The following is a 20925-nucleotide window of genomic DNA, read 5'->3' as shown; positions in this document are numbered from 1 at the left end:
TGCGATACCGATGCCGATACCGCTTACCTCCCTTTGCCTTTACTTTCCTCGCGGTGCTACTTGTGCGTTTAGAGCCTAGCCTCGCGAGGGAAGATAATTGATCGTAGACAAGGGGAGACCCGATTTTTATGCCGTCCTTTCCGACCGTGTCACTCTTATTAGACCGCTAAGTAGTTGCTTATTAACGTAATACAGCAACGGGAGAAGGAAATGGCCGGCTGTTAACGACGGTAATGAACACCGTAATTGGCTTCCTGTTCGCGATCTTGTCTTCGTGCCGCGCTGTTACGAGCAGATTTATTCGTTTGCGGGGACAATGAATGTCGCTGGAAAGCCCCGAACCTTCGGTTCATTATCGCAACCTTACGGGTACAATTTTACTTTTCTCCCTGTCGTCGTTACGACGACAAAGCGTCCCGGTTAATGCTCGTAATCGTTTGGGAAATTAAGCTCCGTTTCTTCCTCTTCTTCTTGCCGCGCGGGTGCCTGGCTATGGCGGCCCGAAGTTGCCGCCTCGGCCATGGATGACGCCACTTTACGCGCCAGAGCTTCCGCAAACTTATCACCCGGTGCGATCATACTGGAAAACAGGCAACGGATATCGAGCTGTACAAATATGTACATACGCGTTTATACCGCAGTGGCGTGGGATGATGCGATATGAAAACGCAGGCGGTATGTTTCTTATATTTTTATTAAATAACGCGTGACCGGGTCGCGACCACGATACAGCCAGCTTCACACCGCGGGCCCGGTATTAGATACAAAAGATCGTGTTACTCGAAAACGCGTGGACGATAAGAACTAATGATAGAAAGTAGCGGTAATATTACAATTTACACGTAATCTAACGGGTGACCCCGACGCGACGCGAGCTCTTCTCCGTGTCGATCGGCTGATGGAGTCTCGTGTCGCCTTCTTAATCCTCGATGACCGATTATGTCATCGCTATTGGGTGTCGGTGCATGGTCCCGTCGCGTCGTCCGCGCACACGCACGTCCTGCCGCTCTGACCATTCGGCAGGCACAGCTGGTCCTTGTTACACCTTCCGTTCTCGAACTGACAGGCGTTGGTCACTGTCGGGAACAGGCGAACGATAACTCGTGCGAGCGAGGTTAATCCAATTATCGTCGCGATACGGATGATCGCGCGAAATTATGATATTCGGTACGCTTTATGCAATTTTAAGGGAGCGATCAATTTCACGGGGAATAGAGGGAACGATGACATAAAACTTGATTTACCTCTCGGGCACGACTCAGGAACGACGACTATTCCGTATAATTTACCGTTCGCCCCTGGTGGTACCGATATGGCCGGCTTCCTGTCCCCGGTGCTCTTCATGGCGACTTCGATTTTGTGGCTACGGCGGTAAATAACGGATGATTGAAATATCTTCCAACTTGCATGCGCTTTACTCGATTTTCTCCGCTAGTTATACTACCCGTTTAAGCTTTATTAGCTCGTAACTTATTTTATCGATCGTTTGATCTCGTCTAAAGTCCGCCAAAACGCTTTAACTACCGATATCGCTGGAATATTCAATTACCACGCGGATTGTTTTCCGTTCCGAGTGCTTTCGCGTTTACTCCACGACTTACGTTTTCCAATCGGTCCAGTAATAATTCTGCTGCGATATCGCCAGACCAAACGGATAGGTGAGCTGGTTCGCGACCACGTTGATCTCTCTGCTATCGATCTCCATGCAACCTGTGAACGAGATCGTCAAAAATGCTCGGTGAGAGGTACACGATCTCCGTATTTGTATGTAGGTGTGGGGCCCCTCATGGAGTTTCTATTAATGTCTTCGTTTGGTACGCTCGATCTTGACTCTTGCGTTCCTATTGATGGTCTGATGATGCTATAGTGCTAGTCATTAGTATCACTTTGGTCATTTTGCTATGATAACAGGTAGAAAGAGGTAAGGAAGAAGAAAGGATGCGTTTCGACCCGGACCTGCCAGTGGACTCTCATCGGTAAGGCTTCCTAGCAGGTCCTGCCTTAGACAGGGATGCTTTAGGTGGCATAGAAACTTCTACTTAAGGGAGGTCACGGATTCACCGAACTTCCTTCAAGTAGGAAGATATTTATTGGCGAGGGTGAGAACGTAGGTCGCTAACACAGGAATGATGGGGTTTGAGAGCGAATACAAGGGAACACTTAGGCCTACCTAGATGATGATGGACAATACTCATCAGCTTAGGGTTCAGTCCGAATGTTTAATGTGACATCTGGAGTGCACGTGGAAGGACGAGTGATAGAATTAAGGGATGTTTGTGACAGGATCGAGTGCGAACAATGAGCGAAAGTTAGGAATGCGTCTGAGTATTTGGAGTACATGGTTCAGAGAGGACCAGGTCATGAGAAAGCATGCGTAGGGGAGAGTAGGTCTAAATAAGGATACAAGGGCTGTCTTAACCCATTTGCATTCAAGCGCAGAGTATTCCACGAGCCACGACTGTCTTCTATCACCTAGCTTTTTTCCATTGCCAGTTGCTGAATATTCTTCATGTGCCATAGATAACGTTTGATCCTTTTTGCGAGCATCTCGCCTACATCGGTTCATTCTGTTCTTAACAATTTTACTTTTGTCTTGAAAATCTTTTTAACTGCCATCAGTTGAACGTCGCTGGTTCCTGAATACGCCATCTTAAGCAGCGTCATAATGCAAATGGGTTAAGACAGTCCTTTACGAAGTTGGAAAAACAATTGACGTGAGAGTGTTAGTTGCGCGATCATAGGTCAGTTATCAGTCCAGTCTCTTAGTTATACTTTACTTCTGAGTCTCATTTAGCTAGCATTAAATATATATTGGAATAGGACAACATTTTGTACTCCTTATATTTGCCAAAGAAAATTATCCCCACACGTATACTTACTTATCGTAAACGTCCCTGCGTCCGCCCAACACAGCTCATCCATCGTCCAATCGATGCTTAACGAATTCGGTAGCTTCACGTAATCCCCTTGAAGGAAGATTGCACGACCGCTGCCATCCTCGTTGGCCCACTCCAATTTCGGCGAGGCGCGGTTCCAGTCGGACCAAAATATCTTTCTAGAAACGATCGAATTTCCACGATTTCCTTTACTTTCGAATTTATTTTCTCCCTTCTCCGCCCTTCTCGCGTTAGTCTTCTCGCTAACTTGCCCACCGAATTATCAATTTCGACCGACCACATGCCTCGCGTTCAATTTGATAGCGAGCGACGAATAGATGGTGGAATTCGACGAAGAAACGATACTCACCCACGATAGGGGTGCACGGCTATCCCTCTAGGATTGACCAGTCCGTCGGAAACGAGCACCTTCCGCTTCTTCGTCTCGAGATTGGCTACCTCGACGGTCGTTTTGCCCGAGTCGGTCCAGAAAATATTTCTCGAGACCCAATCGACCGTCAGTCCCTCGGGGCTGCTAAGTTTCGGCAAGAACGTCTCTGCCATCGATCCGTTGTACGTTAACTCGATTATTCGATTACCTGGAAAATAAATCTCGTCTAGACAGAGCATCCCGGTGGCTGATACTTTCGCAGGAAAATTGCCCTCGTGATCCACCCCTCCACGTAAAGTTTTCGCCAGTTAATCTTACCGGTGATGTCGCTCGAGTAAGCCTTCCCGTTCGTACAGTCGATGTCGATCGCGATCGCCATCTGCATGTAGTCTATGTAAATCGGCCCGCCCGAGTTCTCCTGTGTCGGCGCGAACGGGATCCTCAGCGTGGCCATTCCTTGATTCACCAGCAGGAAGTTCGCCTCGTGTTTCGGCCTAGATTTGCAGTTGGCCCCATCTCCGGTGAAGCCTTCGTTGCATACGCAAGCGAATTGATTCTCCCCGGCCACCACGCACGTCGCGTTCGGCGAGCAGATCGTTGGATCCAGTCTGCAAGAGGACTGGGGCAAGCACGTGAACCCGTCGCCGTAAAAGCCCTGGAAATAAGCAGAGCTCGTTAGAAAACGACCATCGCGCTCGAACGGGTTTCCCCTCGCTATCTGGAACCGGAGCCAAACTTTATTCCAACGTTTACGACCCCGCGCCGCGTTAAGGGATATAAAGACTGGTCGTGTCTGACAATCGACGCTCCGTTACTACTGCTACGATTCTTATTAATACCGAGTCTACGTTCGGACTCCCCGAAACTCCACCATTTTCGAACATCCTCGAGAATTACTACTGGTCGCCGTCAGTTATCGCGATCTGCACCCGAACCAGTTCCAAACTCCGCGAATTACTGACCTCAGTTTTTCTACTTTCCTACGTCTTACGAAATTATTACTGGCGCCGCGTCTAGCCCCGTTTAACACGTTCACGCTGGCGTGTATCATCGGTGGCTTACACTCGAGTCTCCCATCGTGTGGAGTGTACCACCGGGAGCTCACACTTAAATATTCCAGTAGAACAAAAGTTTAGTGTACATTTTTTATTTACGTAAGTGTAAACTTTAGTGCAAACTTTTATTTTGTAATTGGCTTATACCACTTTGAAAATAAACGGTCAATATATTAAAATAGTAGCCTAGGGCGTTTGAATAGCCCTACAACGAGGAACACAAGAATCAGCACCGGCGTGAACGCGCGAATCCGTTACCACCAAGCAAGGGGGTTTGCTCGCTCGACAACGTTCCCCATTTTTGTCCATTTTTTAACACTCTCTCTCTCTCTTTCTCTCTCTCTCGGGGATAGCTGGCAGCTCCATCGATGTCTAATCTCGCGAGATTCGACTGTAAAGCCGTAATTCGTGACGAATTTGCGGGTTCAATAAACATACCGACTGGCAGATGCAGGCGAAATTCGCGGAGGTTTGATTGTAACCGCAGACCGCGTTCCTGCCGCAATTATTCAACACGTTGCAGCCGATGTGGTCCTCGACGCATTGACGGATCCCGTCACCGTTGTACCCTTCGATGCACACGCACTTGTAGCCACCTTCGCTGCTGGACACGCATTGCGCGTTCACGTGGCACTGCGACGAATTCGTGGAGCAGTCGGACACCACGCAACGTCCGTCCACCATGCTGAATCCCGGGTTGCACGTGCACTCGAACCTCGAGGTGGCCATGTTGTACGAGCACTGTTCGTTCTCCAGACAGTCCGCTTGGTTGTCGCATTCATCTGCGAGATAAACGGTTATTGTAGCGAGCGAGTTTCGCTAGTCGATTATTCGTTTAGGGTTGACGTTACTCTAGGGTCGATTCTATATCGCGTGCTCATGCGATTACGGAAGCGCTAATGCAACGTTCCTCGTGTCTCGCGAGCGCAGACCGGTGGATCGATGCGAGCGAAAGCTATCGTGACACGGGGATTAGAAATCCGACGATACAGGGGGTTGAATGAGATAGAAAAAGATAGAAAAAAATAGAAAAAAATAGGAAAGGTGATATGACCGATTGGGCTGCAGGTGGTGCCGTCTCCCTCGAATCCTGGATTGCACACGCACTTGGCCAGCGACTCGTCCTGCTGGCAAGACGCGTTCGGGTCGCAAATGTCCACGTCCAAACAGGACACCTCTGTGCCAGAACAACACTTTTCATTCACCCGTTGGATAATAACGAGTAATAGTAATTTCCTTGCTCGCGAATGATGATGTTCAAAGGAACAAGAGGCGAGCAAGATGCAAATCAACGTACCTGTCTTTGTGCAGTCCATACCGTCACCTTCGTACCCGGGGTTGCAGCGACACTCATAGTGCGCGGTGCTCGGCACGTAGATACATTGGGCGTAGGGGTGACACCAGTTCACCACGTTGCACGATACTGGACACAAGCGTGCGCAATTACGATAATACTCTCTCTCTCTCTCTCTCTACTACCAGGTAATTGCCTCGACTATCCACGTCCGAGTTGTTTCGCGACGCGCTTTTTTCTCTTTTTCTTGCATTTTCTTTTTTCCCAATCGATCGCGCGAATCGCGTTTAGAAATGCTTACGCCTTTGCGGAGACGTGCCGGACGTTTGCTAACGGATTTATCGTCGTATCGCGGCGACGTGACGAGATTTCGACGGGAAAATTATCGACACGACGATGAATCCGTTGGTGAGCCTCGGTTAGACTCGATCGCGAATGAAACGAGTAGAATTAAATCGGCGAATGCGTAAAGCGCGTAGAGCACGTGCAAAGAAATCGGTTAATAGGCCGAGCAAATTAGCGAAAGCAAAGCGGACTATCGTACAGTGTACTCCTGATGGACCCATGGTTTCGTGGTTGAATCCCGGCCGGGGCACGCAAATCTCCTCCGTACGGTCGTGATCGTATCCCCAGGGACATATGCAGATGTCTTCGTAGCATCCTGGGATTGGGCGTGCCGATACTAGAACGCACGATGCAAACCGTTCGTCGCTACCGGTTAATAATCGTCGCAAATCACACGGGATAATTGTAATAGGCTCTGTGGTTCATGCTATCGCGAACTTGCTCGAATCACGTTCCACGTGCGATTAGTCCTCATGCACAGATACGTGTCAATCCCTCGAGGACCAGGATCTTAATTTCATACTCTTCTCGTCTTCTATCGTCTTCTATTTTCTCCTGTTCCTCGAGGGATTCGCATCTCCATTGCGACTGACTCGAGGCAAGATTGGCAAAATTTCTCGTGCAATTTAACAGTCTCAAATACTCAAGATCGTGCCTTAGAACTGTGATACCGATGAAAAAATGCAAAATTCGTTCGAACCACCCTCTACGTCGTACTTACAATGGCGATTGTACGAGATGGACTTGTTCTCGTTTTCCTGTTGCACGCATTCGTTATTCTGATACTCCCAACCTCTTGGACACCAACACATCTCCTCCACGCACTGCGGTTTCGGCGGTTCGTCCGTTGTGGTTACGTCCGCATCCGGGTAACACGTGTAGCCGTCGCCTGGAAACGATCGTGATCGTTGGGGCGGAAGGCGATCGCGGGATTCGTTTGCAAATCGAACGGTAACGCGCGGAAAGGGTGAGAGGAAATTGCGCGATTTCGAACAGAACAGCCAGAAACGTTACACGCCATCCCATCGTAATTGGATTCGAACTTTGCCTTGGAAGATCCTTGGAAGATCCTTGAATCGCATGCCGGTTCGATGCGTTAAATATTACTTTTGGAAAGCGACTTCCATCGCTTTTGCAAAGTTCCGCGACATCGCCGAGGCATTTGACATCTCCGACTTACGCTTTCAACGTTTCGAACGCGGTTTGGAAAATTCGCGTTAACGAATAATCCACTCTTACCAATGAAACCTGGCAGACAGATGCACACGTGCCTCTGCCTCTCCGCGTCGAAATTGCAGATACCATTGGGAGAGCAGTTATCCTCCACGTTGCAGGAACCTGCAATAGCAGTCTCGGTAATGTCGGTTAAATAATTCTCGAGAATGAGAATTAGCGGGATGAAAGGACGAGCGTTCTTACCCTGCTCGGATATGGGGTAGCAACCCTGCTCGGTCTCCTCGAATCCCGGCATGCAGATGCAATTGGGCACCCCTTCGATCATTAGGCATTGCTCGTAGTTGCCGCATCTCGTATCCTCGCACGATGGAAGCTCTATATTTTCAACAGAGGGTACACCGGTTATTGACGACTCGTAGAGCAGAGTCTCCTCGCGCCAGCAGAGCAGAGGTATCGATGCTCTGGTCGAACTAGTGGCTCGAGGAGTTATCTGGGTACGGTAACCTCCGCTTCTCGTCAAACCACGGACTTACTCTCGCAGGTTCGACCGTCTCCGGAGAATCCGTGCCTGCACTGGCACATGTGGCTACCTTCCTGATTAATGCACTGCGCGTTCGGCGAGCACATGTGGTTTCCGGCCGTGCATTCGTTCACGTCCACGCAGACGGCGCTACCGTCTTCCTCGTACAAATACTGATAACTGACGAACAGAATATTATTGAGATCTTCTCGAAAGGGATTTTCTTCGGGGTATTCGTGTTCAAACGAGGAAGAATTTGTGGGGGTCCTCCCCACCATCGTTTGGAAGTCAGCTGGTCACAGGTATCCTCCGTGGTGGTGTAGCTAGAAGGGACGGAAGGAAATGGAAGGGATGCGTTTCGTCCCGGGCCTGCTGACGGACTCGTCAGTAAGGCTACCTTAACAGGCCGTGCCTCAGACACTGGGATACTATTGGAAGGACAGGAAGTTATATATATGTAGGATCGGATTGGGTGGATTGGCTAAAATGGCGCTGGTTTACTTCTTAATGGAATAAAATAAGCTTATACGTAGACTGAGGGCTATGAAACAAGAGGGATTCGCTATGGGTACGTTCGACTTTGACTTCTTAGACACTACCTGAAGTACGCTTAAGGATCGTTAAAAGACTGTTACAGACTGTCAAGGGCCTTTAACCCCTTGGCCTACACGGTATAGTAAACAAGAAGGTCGGTCGCGCGCCATGCCATTCAGCTGTTCAGCCGTGTACCCGAACTGGCGCAAAATCTATACCTTTCATATGTATATTTCGGTGCAACAAAAGGAATTGTGAAATAATATACAACGTTTGGGTACAAATAGTAATTTTAAGACGTCTAGGGCGGAATCACGATTAATTCGTTTACGACACAAATTCTTTACCACGAGTGAGATTCGTGGTTTTCGTTTATGACACAAATTCTTTACCACGAGTTAGGCTCGTGGTTATAGGCCAAAGGGTTAAGAGTTTCTAGGCTAGTGTCTAAGAGTGTGTCAGTATGGAAGTAAAGAGTCAAAGTCGAACGTGTCCATACAACGAATCCCTCTTGTTTCATAGCCGTCAATCTACGTATAAGCTTATTTTATTCGTTTAAGAAATAAAACAGCGCTACTTTAGCCGATCCACCCAATCCGATCCTACATATATAGGAATTAGAGGTTTTCCGAGGACTTGCGCGAAAGTCCTCGAAGACGGAATCCATCTAGTGGCGAGGGTGAGAATGATGGTCGCTACAAATTCTTCCTCGGAAGAAGAAACGGTACCGTTTCTTCGAGATCTACTTAAATCATGTACCGAGTGGACCAAGTTAAAGCGAATCTCCTTACCCGGGATTACAGACGCACTTGAAGCTGTCCCCATCGACGATGCAGGAACTGTGAACGCTGCAGGTCTCCCTTCCCTGGATGCAGGGGTCCTCTTCCTTGAGGGGCGTAACTTTCGTGTTCACCGCGAAACGTATAATTCCTTCGACCGCTTCGTAAGTGGTAACACCCCTGAAGAACTTCAATCTGGTCGTGTCGTCCTCGGGCTCGACGGCGAGGTACGGGCATTCGTTATAAATGATCGTTTGGTCTTGTGTGAAACTGAGCTTCCGCTCCGTGCCAGCTTCGTTCAGTTCGCAAGTTCTCTCGCTCTGTGCGCGGATCACACCGGCTTGCGCTCTGGTGTAAAGTTCGTCGTAGTCGCAGTAGACGACTCTGGTGTCCCTCGTCAACTGCGGCAACGTACCTTTGATCTTCGCCTCCATCTTCAGTTGCCCGAAGACGTCCAGCCCGAGGTAATTGCTTTGTATCGTCAGCTTCTCGCCCGTCGACGTGAACGTCAACTCCGTCGTGTGATTGAATAATCCCCCTGAATCGATCGTTCGTCCAAGTTAAACGTTGTCAGCCTAACTTCCATTTTAAGCCTTTGGGTTCGTTAGGGAAAACGGGAGTGGGAGAATTCGGAGAATTTGTCGCGATTTAGTACCGTCTTCGAGTACCTACCCGTGATCTCGTAGCCATTTTTCGTCTCACCGATCGGTTTCGCGAACAGCCAACCGATCACTCCTCCTAAATTTCCTAGCAACTGGAAGCTGGCGCCAATTTCTTCGGGCACTCTCGACAGAGCCGTGTACGTCCTACCGTCCTCCGTTTGCACGTAACACTGAAGATCCTTCGGGGGGAACTCCACGCCGTTGATGGTACCGGAAACGCGTCCATTCACGCGCAACGGTATATCTGTAACGTTTCATCGATTCAACTGCTTTGAATACCACGTCGAAATCACACGTTTCGTTCAGGACGCCACTGGAGTGCACCGCTATATGCAATATTTGTCCTAATATTTTTTGGATCGATGTTTTAATAAAAATTTTTGATCGTTCAATTGGGCACCTTATATTTCAATGTATTTTCCAATTAACTGTTATATTCAAAATACGCTACCTGTCAATTTTCATTCGATGTAGATCAATGTAGTTCGAGTAGTTCAAGCGCTCCGGTAGCGTCACAGGTGAAACCGTGGTCGGTTATATATGTCAAAGTGTTAATAACAATTACAATTTTATTTAAACTAAAAGATGACACCTCGCTATATTCTCGCTAGGCTTTCTACGCTAGCACCGCCCTCACACCCGTACATCCTTACGGTTTTACTTCCTTTCGTTCTAATTTTAAACCTTTAAGAACACGAACAAGAAGTGTCAATTTTCATTCGATTTTTACAACTGTAGTTTTACGAGTAGTTCAAGCGCTCCTGTCACCAACGACCACCGTGGCGTCACAGGAGAAATCGTGACCGGTCATATATGACCAACGTGGCAGTCAAAGTGTTAAACTCCGTCCCCTGGTAATCGAAATTAGCCTGTCCTCGTAAAGCGTGGCATTCGTGCAGTCGCTTTTCGTTCAAAGAGCATCTGCCTTGGAGAATCCGGTCTTTTACGAGGTGATCGAAAGAGCAGGAAAGCCAGTTTTCGTGAACTATGAATAGATCAGAGGGAACGCGAGCGTAGTGGTCCGTTGTTGGAGTTGGTTTCGCGACACTCGTCGCTGTCCAAAAGGGGAAGAGAGTCGGTTAAAAGTACGGAGACCCCTCTAAAGCGAATTTTTATGTGGCGTGGCTACATCAAAGGGACGTGACTCGGGGATAATTGGAGGGTTCCTAAGTTTACAACGACGGAGGACCGTGAAACGACGATTCTCACCGTTCGGCTGGCAGGATTTCCCGTTGCCGAAGAATCCTTGCTTGCAATGGCAACAGAAGCCCACCTCGTAGTCGACACACGTCGCCTTGCTGTGGCATGTCGTCGCTCCTGTCCTGCAGTTGGCTACCTGGTTCGTTACGCTGCTATCTGATCGATAAAGGAATACGGAAACATGGTACAGTCCGAAGAGAAATAATTCACCGAAGAATCGCACGAATCGACGCGAAAGCGCCATTCTCGATAAGAAATTCACCTTCGATGTTGTCGGGCGTGATCACGTCCTCCTCGTCAGAGATCGGTCCGACTTGGAACAGCCACTGTCCAGGTCGGTTCACGTTCGACCACCTGGAGGACAACAGGAAATTACGATCTCGGTCGAAGACGGGATCGATAGCAAGACTGAACGATCGTTCCCGTGACTCACTTGTCGACGTTCTGGATCTGATCCGTGCCGGATCCCCTCAGCGTGTATATTCTTCCTTCGCTCATTAATCCTGCCTGTGCCTTCGCGTCCGGCAGACCGTTGGGGTGCGACTCGCCTTGAATCCATTGTATACCGTTTTCCGGGTACAATAATTCCACGTAGGAATGCGTGCCGTTCGACGAGATGGCTACCTGATACGTGTTCACCTGAGAAAAATCCAGTTACGTTAGAACGAACGCGAGAGAGACCGATCGATGTTATCTCGTTTATCCATCTACGCGTATCCCTTATCTCTTACGCGAGAAAATGTCCGCTTACGAAAGCAGACGCTGAAACAGCTCGACTCACATTAACTAACCTTGTCGCTTTTCCCGTTGTAGTACCCAACGTCCACCCAGGTGGCGAGGAACACGTGGGTCGGCACGAAGTCCCCGGCGTCCCTGAAAGCGCTGCGGACCATTCCTCCGGCTCTGGCGAGCACTTCCGGCGCGTCCGTTTCGCCGTAGTACACCCTTCCGGAGGCTCTGGTGTCGACGTGCGTGTACAGCGGCGCGATAACCGGATCGTCCAGAGGAAACGCGATATTGAAGAACCTTTGCATGGCCCTGGCGAAAGAGAGCACGCCATTTCCGTTCACCTGCAACCAGGTAAGATAACCTCTTCATCCCCCGTCGTATCGCGCGGTGGTAACGGAAACGCTCGGAAGAAGCAGATTCGACAGCCTCGCGTAATTAAAAGTCTCATTACTCGAATAAGGATCGAGCCGCGAGATTTCGCCAACCCCTTTGGGAAAACTTTCATTATCCATACGACGTAATGCGAAGATAAAATTTCCGCGACCGGCTTTATCCAAGTTTTACCTTAACCTCGGTACAGGGTTACCGAGAGACGGTCTCCGTAAACGGAGAGCCTCCTAAATTTCACGACTTTCAACCTGCCCGGAGGTAGTAATCTGCATATCTAGATTCTCTTTTGGTCCGAGAGAACTCGTAAACCGGAGACCGAGAGCTCGAGATATTTTCGATAACCTTCGAACTTGTAGTTTACGTTCGAGTTCGTCGGAATCACCGATTATTCTTTTCTCCGTAACGACCCGAAGCCGATTTTATCGCGATATCGGTTGGACGAACGATTATCAAGAAACGGAAAGAAGGCAGGATTGGCAGAAGGTAGATTTGGTGACCCGCAGATGGTTTCACAGGTAGATCGATGCAGCACGTGTCGCGGGATGCTCCGGTGATGCAACGAGGCGTCTCGTATGCACGCGGAAAGTCATTCACCCGGTGTACGCGTGGTTTAACGACGCCGAAGCATTAGAAAGGGCCGGGGTCCGAGGCTGCTCGGGCCTTGGCGGCGCGTCTGCAAGCGTAGACGTCGTTTCGTCAATTGGCTAAACTAAAAGGCGCGCGCGTTGCTCCACATTCGTGGCGGGAGCAGCTGCGGCGTCGCTTCTCGGCGTTTAACGCAGACGAAATTAAAACTTCAACGAAACACTATTTTTGCTTTGCCGCGAATGTTTCCCTCGTTCGTACCTCTGTCCACACGTGGCCTACATAGTCGCGTATTTTTGGGTCAGCGCGATCTAGAAGCCGTGTGCTCCGATCGTTCAACGGCTATTCGAGTTTTGGAAATATTTCCAGGTAAATCTTACCAAATCACGACGTACTAGATATAATTCAAAATCAAATTTAAATTGAAAAATTTGTGTCGCAGATTTGTAAATTTTCGAATTTTCAAAATCAAATTTTGAAGTTTTCGTATTCGCGATTCTTGCAGAGAGATTATGCAGTGTTAACCTTTTGCACTCGAGAGTAAATAATATATCAAATTTAAAATTACCTAACGATGCGTGGAATGTCGAAGAAAAGTAATTCTACGTCTTAACACGTTCATCGTCATGTCTGGGTGACGAGTATGCTTCTGTGGGGGCCCCGTCACCCGAATATGGGTGACGTTCTTCTTGTTCAAGTTAAATAGGATTTTCAGCTGGATTTTTAAAAGGAATTTAATGGAATAGGCACTGAATTATAAACATAGGATATACAATATAAAAATATGAAAATTATACACATTATACTATACTTTTTATTAATTTATATCTAGGATAAAATATTACGTTATACTATGTCGCGTGGTATTCGTTAAAACAGTCTAAACACATTTGAGGTGATTTTGGACAATTGGAACAATAGGTCGTAGTGTTTTTACATTTTTCGTAATCGTCTGTCAATATATTCACGACTGGTAAAACTTTACCAAGTCTGTTACTCTGTTCTATCGTTTAGTTATTTGCAAAATGCAAGTTTGCCGATGGTAATTCGAAACGATTACAGGAAATGGAAAGTTGTAAATAGGGTCCGTTGACCAACATCTAACGAGCGATGTCTGTACTAGACCCATCCAAATCATCGGTCCGATAACGTTCTAGCGCTGAGACAGTAGGATTTGGGCCCCGCGAGAAACTCGATCGAATCGCGCTGGGCGACGAACTTGTTAATTTGCGTATGATTTCTCGTTTACCATTTTAAAAACATCGTCGACACTATGACAGGAAGTCTTCGAATTACTATTTTCCTGTAACGAAAAAGTCGTCGAGTGCAAAGGGTCCAAGTATCCGTTGGGTGAACAATTGCGCAGCTCGTTATGTTTATGAAAGGGTGACATAACGTTACGCGTTCGGAACAAAGATGTCGGACAGAGGAAAGGCGGAAGTAACGCTTCCTAGCCAACGACCCTGGCTAATTGACGAAGTTTAACGCGACGACCGAATTCCGGCCTGGTTCCGACCATTCTCACGTCCCTGTTTCTGGTACCTCCGATTGTCCGACGCTCGTATTGTCTTCGCGCGGTGCTAATATCGCGGGCGCCGCGTTGAATTCAACACCCGAGTGGCGCATATCATTCAACCAGCGACCTGGTCGCGCGAATTGACACGAATTAGACCAGTCAAGTGTCACTCGCAGTTTCCTCGCTCTTTAGGTGCTCGGCATTGTACGCGCCGCGTCGGGAACCAGAGAACGAGCATGGTTTGTCATCCTAGGGGTCCTTCTGTGCCCAACAATCGCGTAGAACTCTCATACCGAAAAATCTTTACGAAATCGCAGTCCAATTTCGCGCAGCAGTTCCAGCGCGACGAAACTGATCCAGTCCCCCCATCCGGGAAGCTTAATCATTTTCGATCCCGGATCGATGGATCCTTTCTTCGCGGTATGCGCGAGCAATTTCGCGCGGGTGGAGTCCAATTGAAAACAGAAAGAGTGAAGCGGAAGGAAAGGAAGCGAAAAAAGAGTGTCCCGAGCCAAGTCCCCGTAATTATTCCGATCGACCGGCGGCGAGCTTTCCCTCTCCTTTTAATCCTGCCGCGATCGATAGCAATCGGCACGGATTAGCCATTTCCGATTAGACGATTTTCCGCGCGATAATTACGAGGGCGTCGGCAAACCGGGATCACCGATAATCGATGAGAGCCGCGGCCAGTTTCAGAGTGGACATCGATCGCGTCTTCTCTCTATCTATCTCCCGTTCTCTCCTTCGCTCTCTCCTTCTGCCTCTCTTTCCGTACTCCGGCGTTTTGACAGTGGTGCGTTCCGAGAGAAGAGTCGGACTGCCGCTATCTCCTCTGGGGCTATCGCTCGGGTCGTAGGTCACAGCTGAGCCGATGACACACACGCACACACGTAATCCCCGGTAATCGCGAACGCGAGAGAAAACGGTGAAAATAGATAGGGACTGGTTGCAAGTAATACGAGGAATCCGTCTTGCTCGTCGATTCTCTTCCTGATGTCACCGATTATCCCCGCCACGGGTCCCTAGTTAAATAAAATCCGCGGGGGTCCGGGGCTAGAACGCCATCTGTCAGCAACCGGTGAACGTGCCCCCCGTTGTACTCGAATTTCTCGTCAAGCTGGAGGAATAAATTTTTCGCCGGTTACTCTTACCAGCCTTTGATCGAAGGAAAGAAGCAGAGAGAGTGAGCGTTTTCCGTTCGATTATTCGAATTTCGCTCGGGAGAAAGAGGCTTTGACGAGCGAGGCGGCGTTAACTCGGTCCCCCTCGCGGCGGCAAAGAAATTAGACGCGAAAGGAGATTGCGGCCGCTGGAAAACCGCGGTCCACGAGAGCTTCAATTAGCCGGGCAAACAACAACCGCGGCTCCCCGCGCGATTGCGTTAAATACCAACTTCGTGCTCGTTTAAACTTGAAAACTCGATCATTTCACGGGACACTTTGCAGGGATAACGAGATTCGCGGAACCAGTCGTGCTCGTCGCAATCCCCCTCGCCAGTCTGCGTCCTCCGATCGCCGGCTACGCGCCAACGATCACGCTCTTGACAACGAGCCTCCTTCCACTGGCAGACAGACAGACAGACAGACGGATCGACCACGTTTTCGAGACACGAGGTGAACAAGGCGTCCGCACGCGCTAACGCAATCGTGTAATCGGCCGCAATCATTTTGATGACTGCGAATCGTCGACGATAAGCGTCGAAATAGAGACGATTGTCTTAATAAAGATGATTGTCTCAATGGAGGCAGAGCTTCTAAGTAGACCGTCGCGGATATATCGCGACTCGTATCTGTGTCAATCAATTCGTCGGCGAACCTAAGCCAGGTTTGCATGCCAAACATCCGTCCTTCCTTCCTTCCTTCCTTCCCAACTCCTCCGTTTCCCCTAGAAAATTGCACCGGTTTTCACCGTTTCCATCGCGTGCCGTCCAATGGGTCGTCGCGACACGCGTGGGCTAAGAAACGAGTCGTGTCTCGCGTGCTGCTTTTCCCTTCTCTCGAGTTCTTGCTCGGCCGTGAAACCCGATTGTCCGCTAATCGGTTACCGATCATCCTCGTACCTCGTGGGCTCTAGAGAAGAACGGATAATCCTGGTGCTTTTGCCGATGCACGCGTTGGTGCAGATGTTGGCGAGGGTCGGCAGTTAGCGCGCGTTAGAAATAATTTCGCACGAGTTCGTTATTGGCGGTAATTTAATTAACCGCGAACTTTTCGAGCGAGTCTAATTGGTCTCCGCGACGCTGGATGACGTCGCCGGGAAGATGTGGAAGAATCGCGGGCGGAATTTCGTAACGGCTAACTAATGTGGGAAAGCGTCAAGGCTAATTGGCCGCGTTTACAACGTAAATCGTCCGTCGCGTTAGCGTCCAACTGGATGCAAATCCAGCGGCCGGCTTCCGATACCATTCGTTTAGCGAGATCGTATCGTTGGCGGACGAGCGCACGGAACCAACAGGTATCTCTCGCTCCGCTGGCCCTCGGCTCGGTGCAATTTCCGCGAAACGCCGCGCAATAAGCGCGGACTAATTGCAGCCGCTCCTCCGCTTTCCGCCCGATCAATCAAACGCGTCAAATCGCGCTTACGTATTTATCCTTTTAATTACCGACGCCGGTGGAAATCGTCGTTCGGAAATTCTCGCCGCGTGTCTTTGCCCGCTTGCCTCGCCGATTTATCGCCGCTTCTGTATATTCTTGCGTAACGGCCACGGCTAATTAAATATTTATCTGATGCTCGACGGAGCTTAATTAACCGCGCGGCAGCGCGAAAAACGAGCCTCAGCTTCCGAGCGAAACGGATCCGGCCAAGTCGCGCGCCGTTCGCGGGTCCAGCTATCGGGATCGCATCTCGACGGACGAGGACGCTCGAACACGAGGATACAGGCGTGTATATCTTGCCGATCGAGGCTCTCTGCTCGACTGGTTAACCGACTCTCCCGGGATTATCCGTAGATAATTCGGTCGCCTTCCGGCCGTGTTCCGCGCCGTTGATTCGATAAACTCGTGGCCGAAACGCGAGCGTCACTCGCGTCGATAACGCATCAATTGGCACGACGATCGCGTTAATGACCGCGTGGATGAATGAAACGCTGTACTACTACGAGCCTCGATCAACCTCGTGCACGTGGTCGTCGTAGCGAAGCACGCGACACAGTAATAAAACGAGCGCGAAATTCCAGTTTTCCTGGCTTTTTCTCGAACAGGTGATGGCGCGAGCACGCGACGCGAGGGACGTCTCGCGGAGGAGAAGCTGGTCGAGTCGCCGTAAATGGCTACCGTCTACGCGACGAGTACACACACGGCTGGCAATTATCACGGTTACGATCGCGTGTTTTCCTACGCGCGGTTTCTTACGATGGAAACACGTGACGCCGCGCGACATGCATGAGATCATGCACCTTGGCACCGCTCCGGGATCAATTGGAAGATTCCTCCGAATACCTAGATAGAGCGGCGGGGGAGGAGACGGTACCGAACAATCAATGTCCATTCACGCTGCGTGTGCGCGGCTGCTGAATCGGTTCGTGGAAAAGTGAGATCACCGCAGAACTCGCTGCAGGACTCTTCTAATCTCGCCGTGTTTGCCTTCCATGACTCAATACCTTCCACGACTAATCTCCGCGTTGCGTTTTCCCCAAAAATTCCTAGATAAATCACCGACGCGTTATCTGCGTTGGCTTGGTCGGCGAACCGAGCGTGTCGTTCCCCGGCCGATTCTCCGTGATCGAGGAATCGTTGGTGGATCGCTGTTTCAGAATTTTCCGCGAAATCCGCCATCTTATCGCGGAGTTGTCGCCGAGTCGGTGGTCGAAGGGGCGAGTTCCACGTCCGGGCGAGCGTGGTCCGCGTGACAAGTGACGCGCAACGAGACAGAGAGCATGAGAAGCAGCTCGTGCGACGACCCAAGCGCAATTAAGCGATTGCGCGCCGGCTGCGGCCGTTTGACCGTCATCGCGGACAATGAATTCGTGTCACGCCAGAAGATGACGACAGATTAGACCACGAGCCGAATTAAGGGGATGACCGAATGTCCCCGGCTTTTCTTCGTTGCGCGCGAATTAATATTAACAGAACGAATTACACCATCGTTGGCAAACGTGACCGTCGTCGTCGTCTCCTTCGGCCTCTGTCGAGTTTCCAATATTTTTTCTATCCCGCAACACCCGTCCAGCCGAAACGGAACGACGCGTACTACCCGCAGGGAATGTGGGAATCGTTGTATTTACACGAGGGAGAAGAGACGTTTCCTCTCTTGCAACGCGCGAGTACCGGTCCTAATTTAAAACATTAAATAAACGATTTTCGTGTTGCGCTACCCCTTTCTCCGAAAAGCGTAAACAGTGGCACGCGCGCTCCGTGTTTACACAATTTCGCGCGCTGCAAGGGTTATTCGTCGTTCGAACGGCCCCAGCCCGCGGCCCTCTATCGAGTTTTACCGTGTATTTTTGTGAGCACCGAAATTAAACGGGGCCGGATGCGAGTGGCTACCGCTGCCCGATGGAAAACCGCCGCGACCGCGGTTGCTGGATAAAAATAACGATTTATCCGCCGAATCGCCCGACTTTCTATCCAGTTTTAAAATAAATCCGCGTGCTTTACAGATTCGATACCGAGCGTCGAATTTTCCTCGCGAACCCGCGCCACGCGAATTATTTTTCTAAATCCCTTTAACCGACCCTATGGAGAAATCCGAGAACGGAAACAGGGGAAAAAGAAGAATAATAAGAAAACAAATAAAAAAAAGTAAATATCGCGTCGGAATAGTGAGAAAATTCCTAAATTCTGCCAAGGAAGTGACGATAGAAAGAAAATTCGACGTTACTCACGAATATGGAGTCGAAGATCTTGTCGTAGAACGCGATGGGTGTCTTCAGAATGGTCTCCGCGGAGAGGAGCATCCCGTTCACGTCCGTCTGCAGGATGAAGGATCCAGGCGTCGCGTAAGGATACAGATCGTTCTTGTTGAGGGCCGCGTTGAAGGGCCCGAACAGGACCAGCACCAGGGCCAGCGTAAGGGCTGACCACGAGACGCTGAGACGACACTCGCGACGAGTCATTCTCTCTCTCGAGCTGCCTTCGAGCTACTGTCGATCGACACAGCCGCGACGAGTTCTTCTCTCTTGCCGCCCCCTAATCGCCTTTGCCCGCTCGTCCTCTCGACCGCTCATCTTTCAAACGCATGAAACACCGTCTCTCTGCTCTCTCCCGGTGCCGCCGATAATTTCGTGCTACGATCCCCTCCATCGACCCAGTCCGCCTCGGATCGCTCGCCTCTTCCCGCGAGGGCACGCGCGAGTATCGTCTGCCTTTCTTATTTTTATAAATATACGCGTATTCCTTTTACGCTTCATTTTTCACGCGTCTCTACGACCGTCGCCGCGGTTTATGTTACAGTGGGCCCTCGACTTTTGGACACAATCGGTTCCCGAATGTATGTCCCAATATCGAATATTCTGAATTAGAGGGATGTCAAAGAATATGCACCAAAAACTGCGTTTCAAAGTACAGGTGACCCTCCTATAACACGGCAGATAGGTTCCTAGAAAATGCCGTGTCGTGTGAAACCGTGTTGTATGAGACCCAGAGCCAGTACGAAAAGGGGGGTTACGTTTCGAAAACTTACTAAAAACAAATTTCTTTTTTATTTCTACATAAAGAACGTAATTTTTATTAAAAATATAAACGTACGTACAACACGAAACAAAACAAAAACAAAAATATTATTTTAATTTAACGCAATTTTAATTTAATAAATTTCTTCGTCGTCACTGTTCATATAGAAGTATAGTGTTGTACAAAGGTTTTTGCAATTTTCTTATCGTGTTAGAGCGAAACCGTGTTATAGGATGCCGTGTTGTAGGAGGGCTACCTGTATTTATTTATCGATATATGTACATAAAGTGATATGATCGGATTGAGAAATGAAAAGGGGCTTATGATTCTGATTATACCTCGGGGTTTCTATGAAGCGTGGTGCACACGGTGGGCTGTCAAAAATTGTGTGCCATCGAGCCATTCGGCTAGATTGTATAGGCTCTATGACAACCATTCACTCAATCCTGCTTTGAGAATCGATAAGTTGAATGGTTCCACGAAGCAAAGATAGATCTCGATGCAGGGTGACGCCATTAACACTAAAACTACCGATCTTTAATGACGTGCACAGATTATAGTAATTTCAGCGGTACGATGAATACGAGTGGATATATTGATTACAGTTCTTTCTTAATATGACTTGATACCAATTTTATTTTTAAAGCAGGTGTATGTGTTCGGTGATTGCAAAAAGGAAAATTCTGGAACCAGTCATTTTGACTGGGTTGGTAGTTTTAGTGTTAAAATAAAGATTCCTCTCGCGATAACGAAGTTAAAGAGGCGTGTTTCGGGTGTTTTCTGTACAAACTTCGTCAAAAGTTAGTCGAATACCAGTCTTTTTCTTCTTTTCTCGAAAGAAAGGCTTAAAAAGTTGCCATTTGATAAAATTTGGAAGATCGATGTTAATTAATATATCAAATTTAACGTAATGTAACGGTGTTCGAGGTATCGGAATCAAGTAATTCTACAATTCTATTATTATACAATTCTTTATTCACTGCTCAAAAAAGTATCGTCAGTTCTTTAATGGAGAATCTTTGAATTTCTACTCTTCTCGTCGAGTGCAAAGAGATAAAAATGTGCGAAATAGCGAGGTGCGCGAGGGACTCCTGTACCTCGCTATAGTCACTCGTAGTTGCTTTCTGCAGTGTCATCTCTGCCCACTGTCATGCTATAACATTGCCAGTAATTCGTGCCCTTTGTACGAAAATACGACGCTGTTTATGCGCAATCTGCTCGACGAAAGATCCTCGAAAGTTGCTCAGCAGGATTTATTTTATAT

The 20925-nt window shown here is 48.9% G+C and overlaps 1 protein-coding gene across 4 annotated transcripts; it reads right to left on the bottom strand.

The window, feature by feature from the left end:
• Positions 1-710: 710 nt before the first annotated feature.
• Ndg (Nidogen) lies at positions 711-19228 on the bottom strand. Of its 4 annotated transcripts, XM_017899729.1 has the most exons (21): positions 18875-19228; positions 11624-11902; positions 11266-11471; positions 11095-11186; positions 10842-10988; positions 9643-9876; positions 8983-9508; positions 7671-7837; positions 7381-7512; positions 7201-7299; positions 6683-6850; positions 6161-6298; positions 5620-5745; positions 5377-5499; positions 4761-5104; positions 3586-3922; positions 3247-3475; positions 2880-3055; positions 1602-1710; positions 1245-1363; positions 711-1076 (listed from the first exon to the last, which is right to left on the bottom strand). In XM_017899729.1, exons 1-21 carry the CDS (start codon positions 19103-19105, stop codon positions 949-951), a joined length of 4110 nt encoding a protein of 1369 aa, XP_017755218.1. In that variant the 5' UTR covers positions 19106-19228; the 3' UTR covers positions 711-948. The 4 variants fall into 4 exon arrangements, with proteins under 4 accessions (XP_017755218.1, XP_017755219.1, XP_017755220.1 ...); XM_017899730.1 differs by lacking the exon at positions 5377-5499; XM_017899731.1 differs by lacking the exon at positions 6161-6298.
• Between the last annotated feature and the right edge of the window lie 1697 nt (positions 19229-20925).

The sequence above is a fragment of the Eufriesea mexicana genome, unplaced genomic scaffold (genome assembly GCF_001483705.2).
Source record: "Eufriesea mexicana isolate 0111107269 unplaced genomic scaffold, ASM148370v2 scaffold967, whole genome shotgun sequence".
NCBI classification, from domain to species: Eukaryota; Metazoa; Arthropoda; class Insecta; order Hymenoptera; family Apidae; genus Eufriesea; species Eufriesea mexicana.
This window is presented reverse-complemented; position numbering and strand designations above follow the sequence as displayed.

What these genes read in the sequence shown, in the direction of transcription:
- Ndg (XM_017899729.1), bottom strand. Translation starts at nt 19,105, where the DNA reads ATGACTCGTCGCGAGTGTCGTCTCAGCGTCTCGTGGTCAGCCCTTACG. An exon ending in CATCTCGTACAATCGCCATT is followed by an intron (nt 6,299 to 6,682) that starts GTAAGTACGACG and finishes CGTGCGTTCTAG; the next exon opens with TATCGGCACGCCCAATCCCA. An exon ending in TATGGACTGCACAAAGACAG is followed by an intron (nt 5,500 to 5,619) that starts GTACGTTGATTT and finishes GTTCTGGCACAG; the next exon opens with AGGTGTCCTGTTTGGACGTG.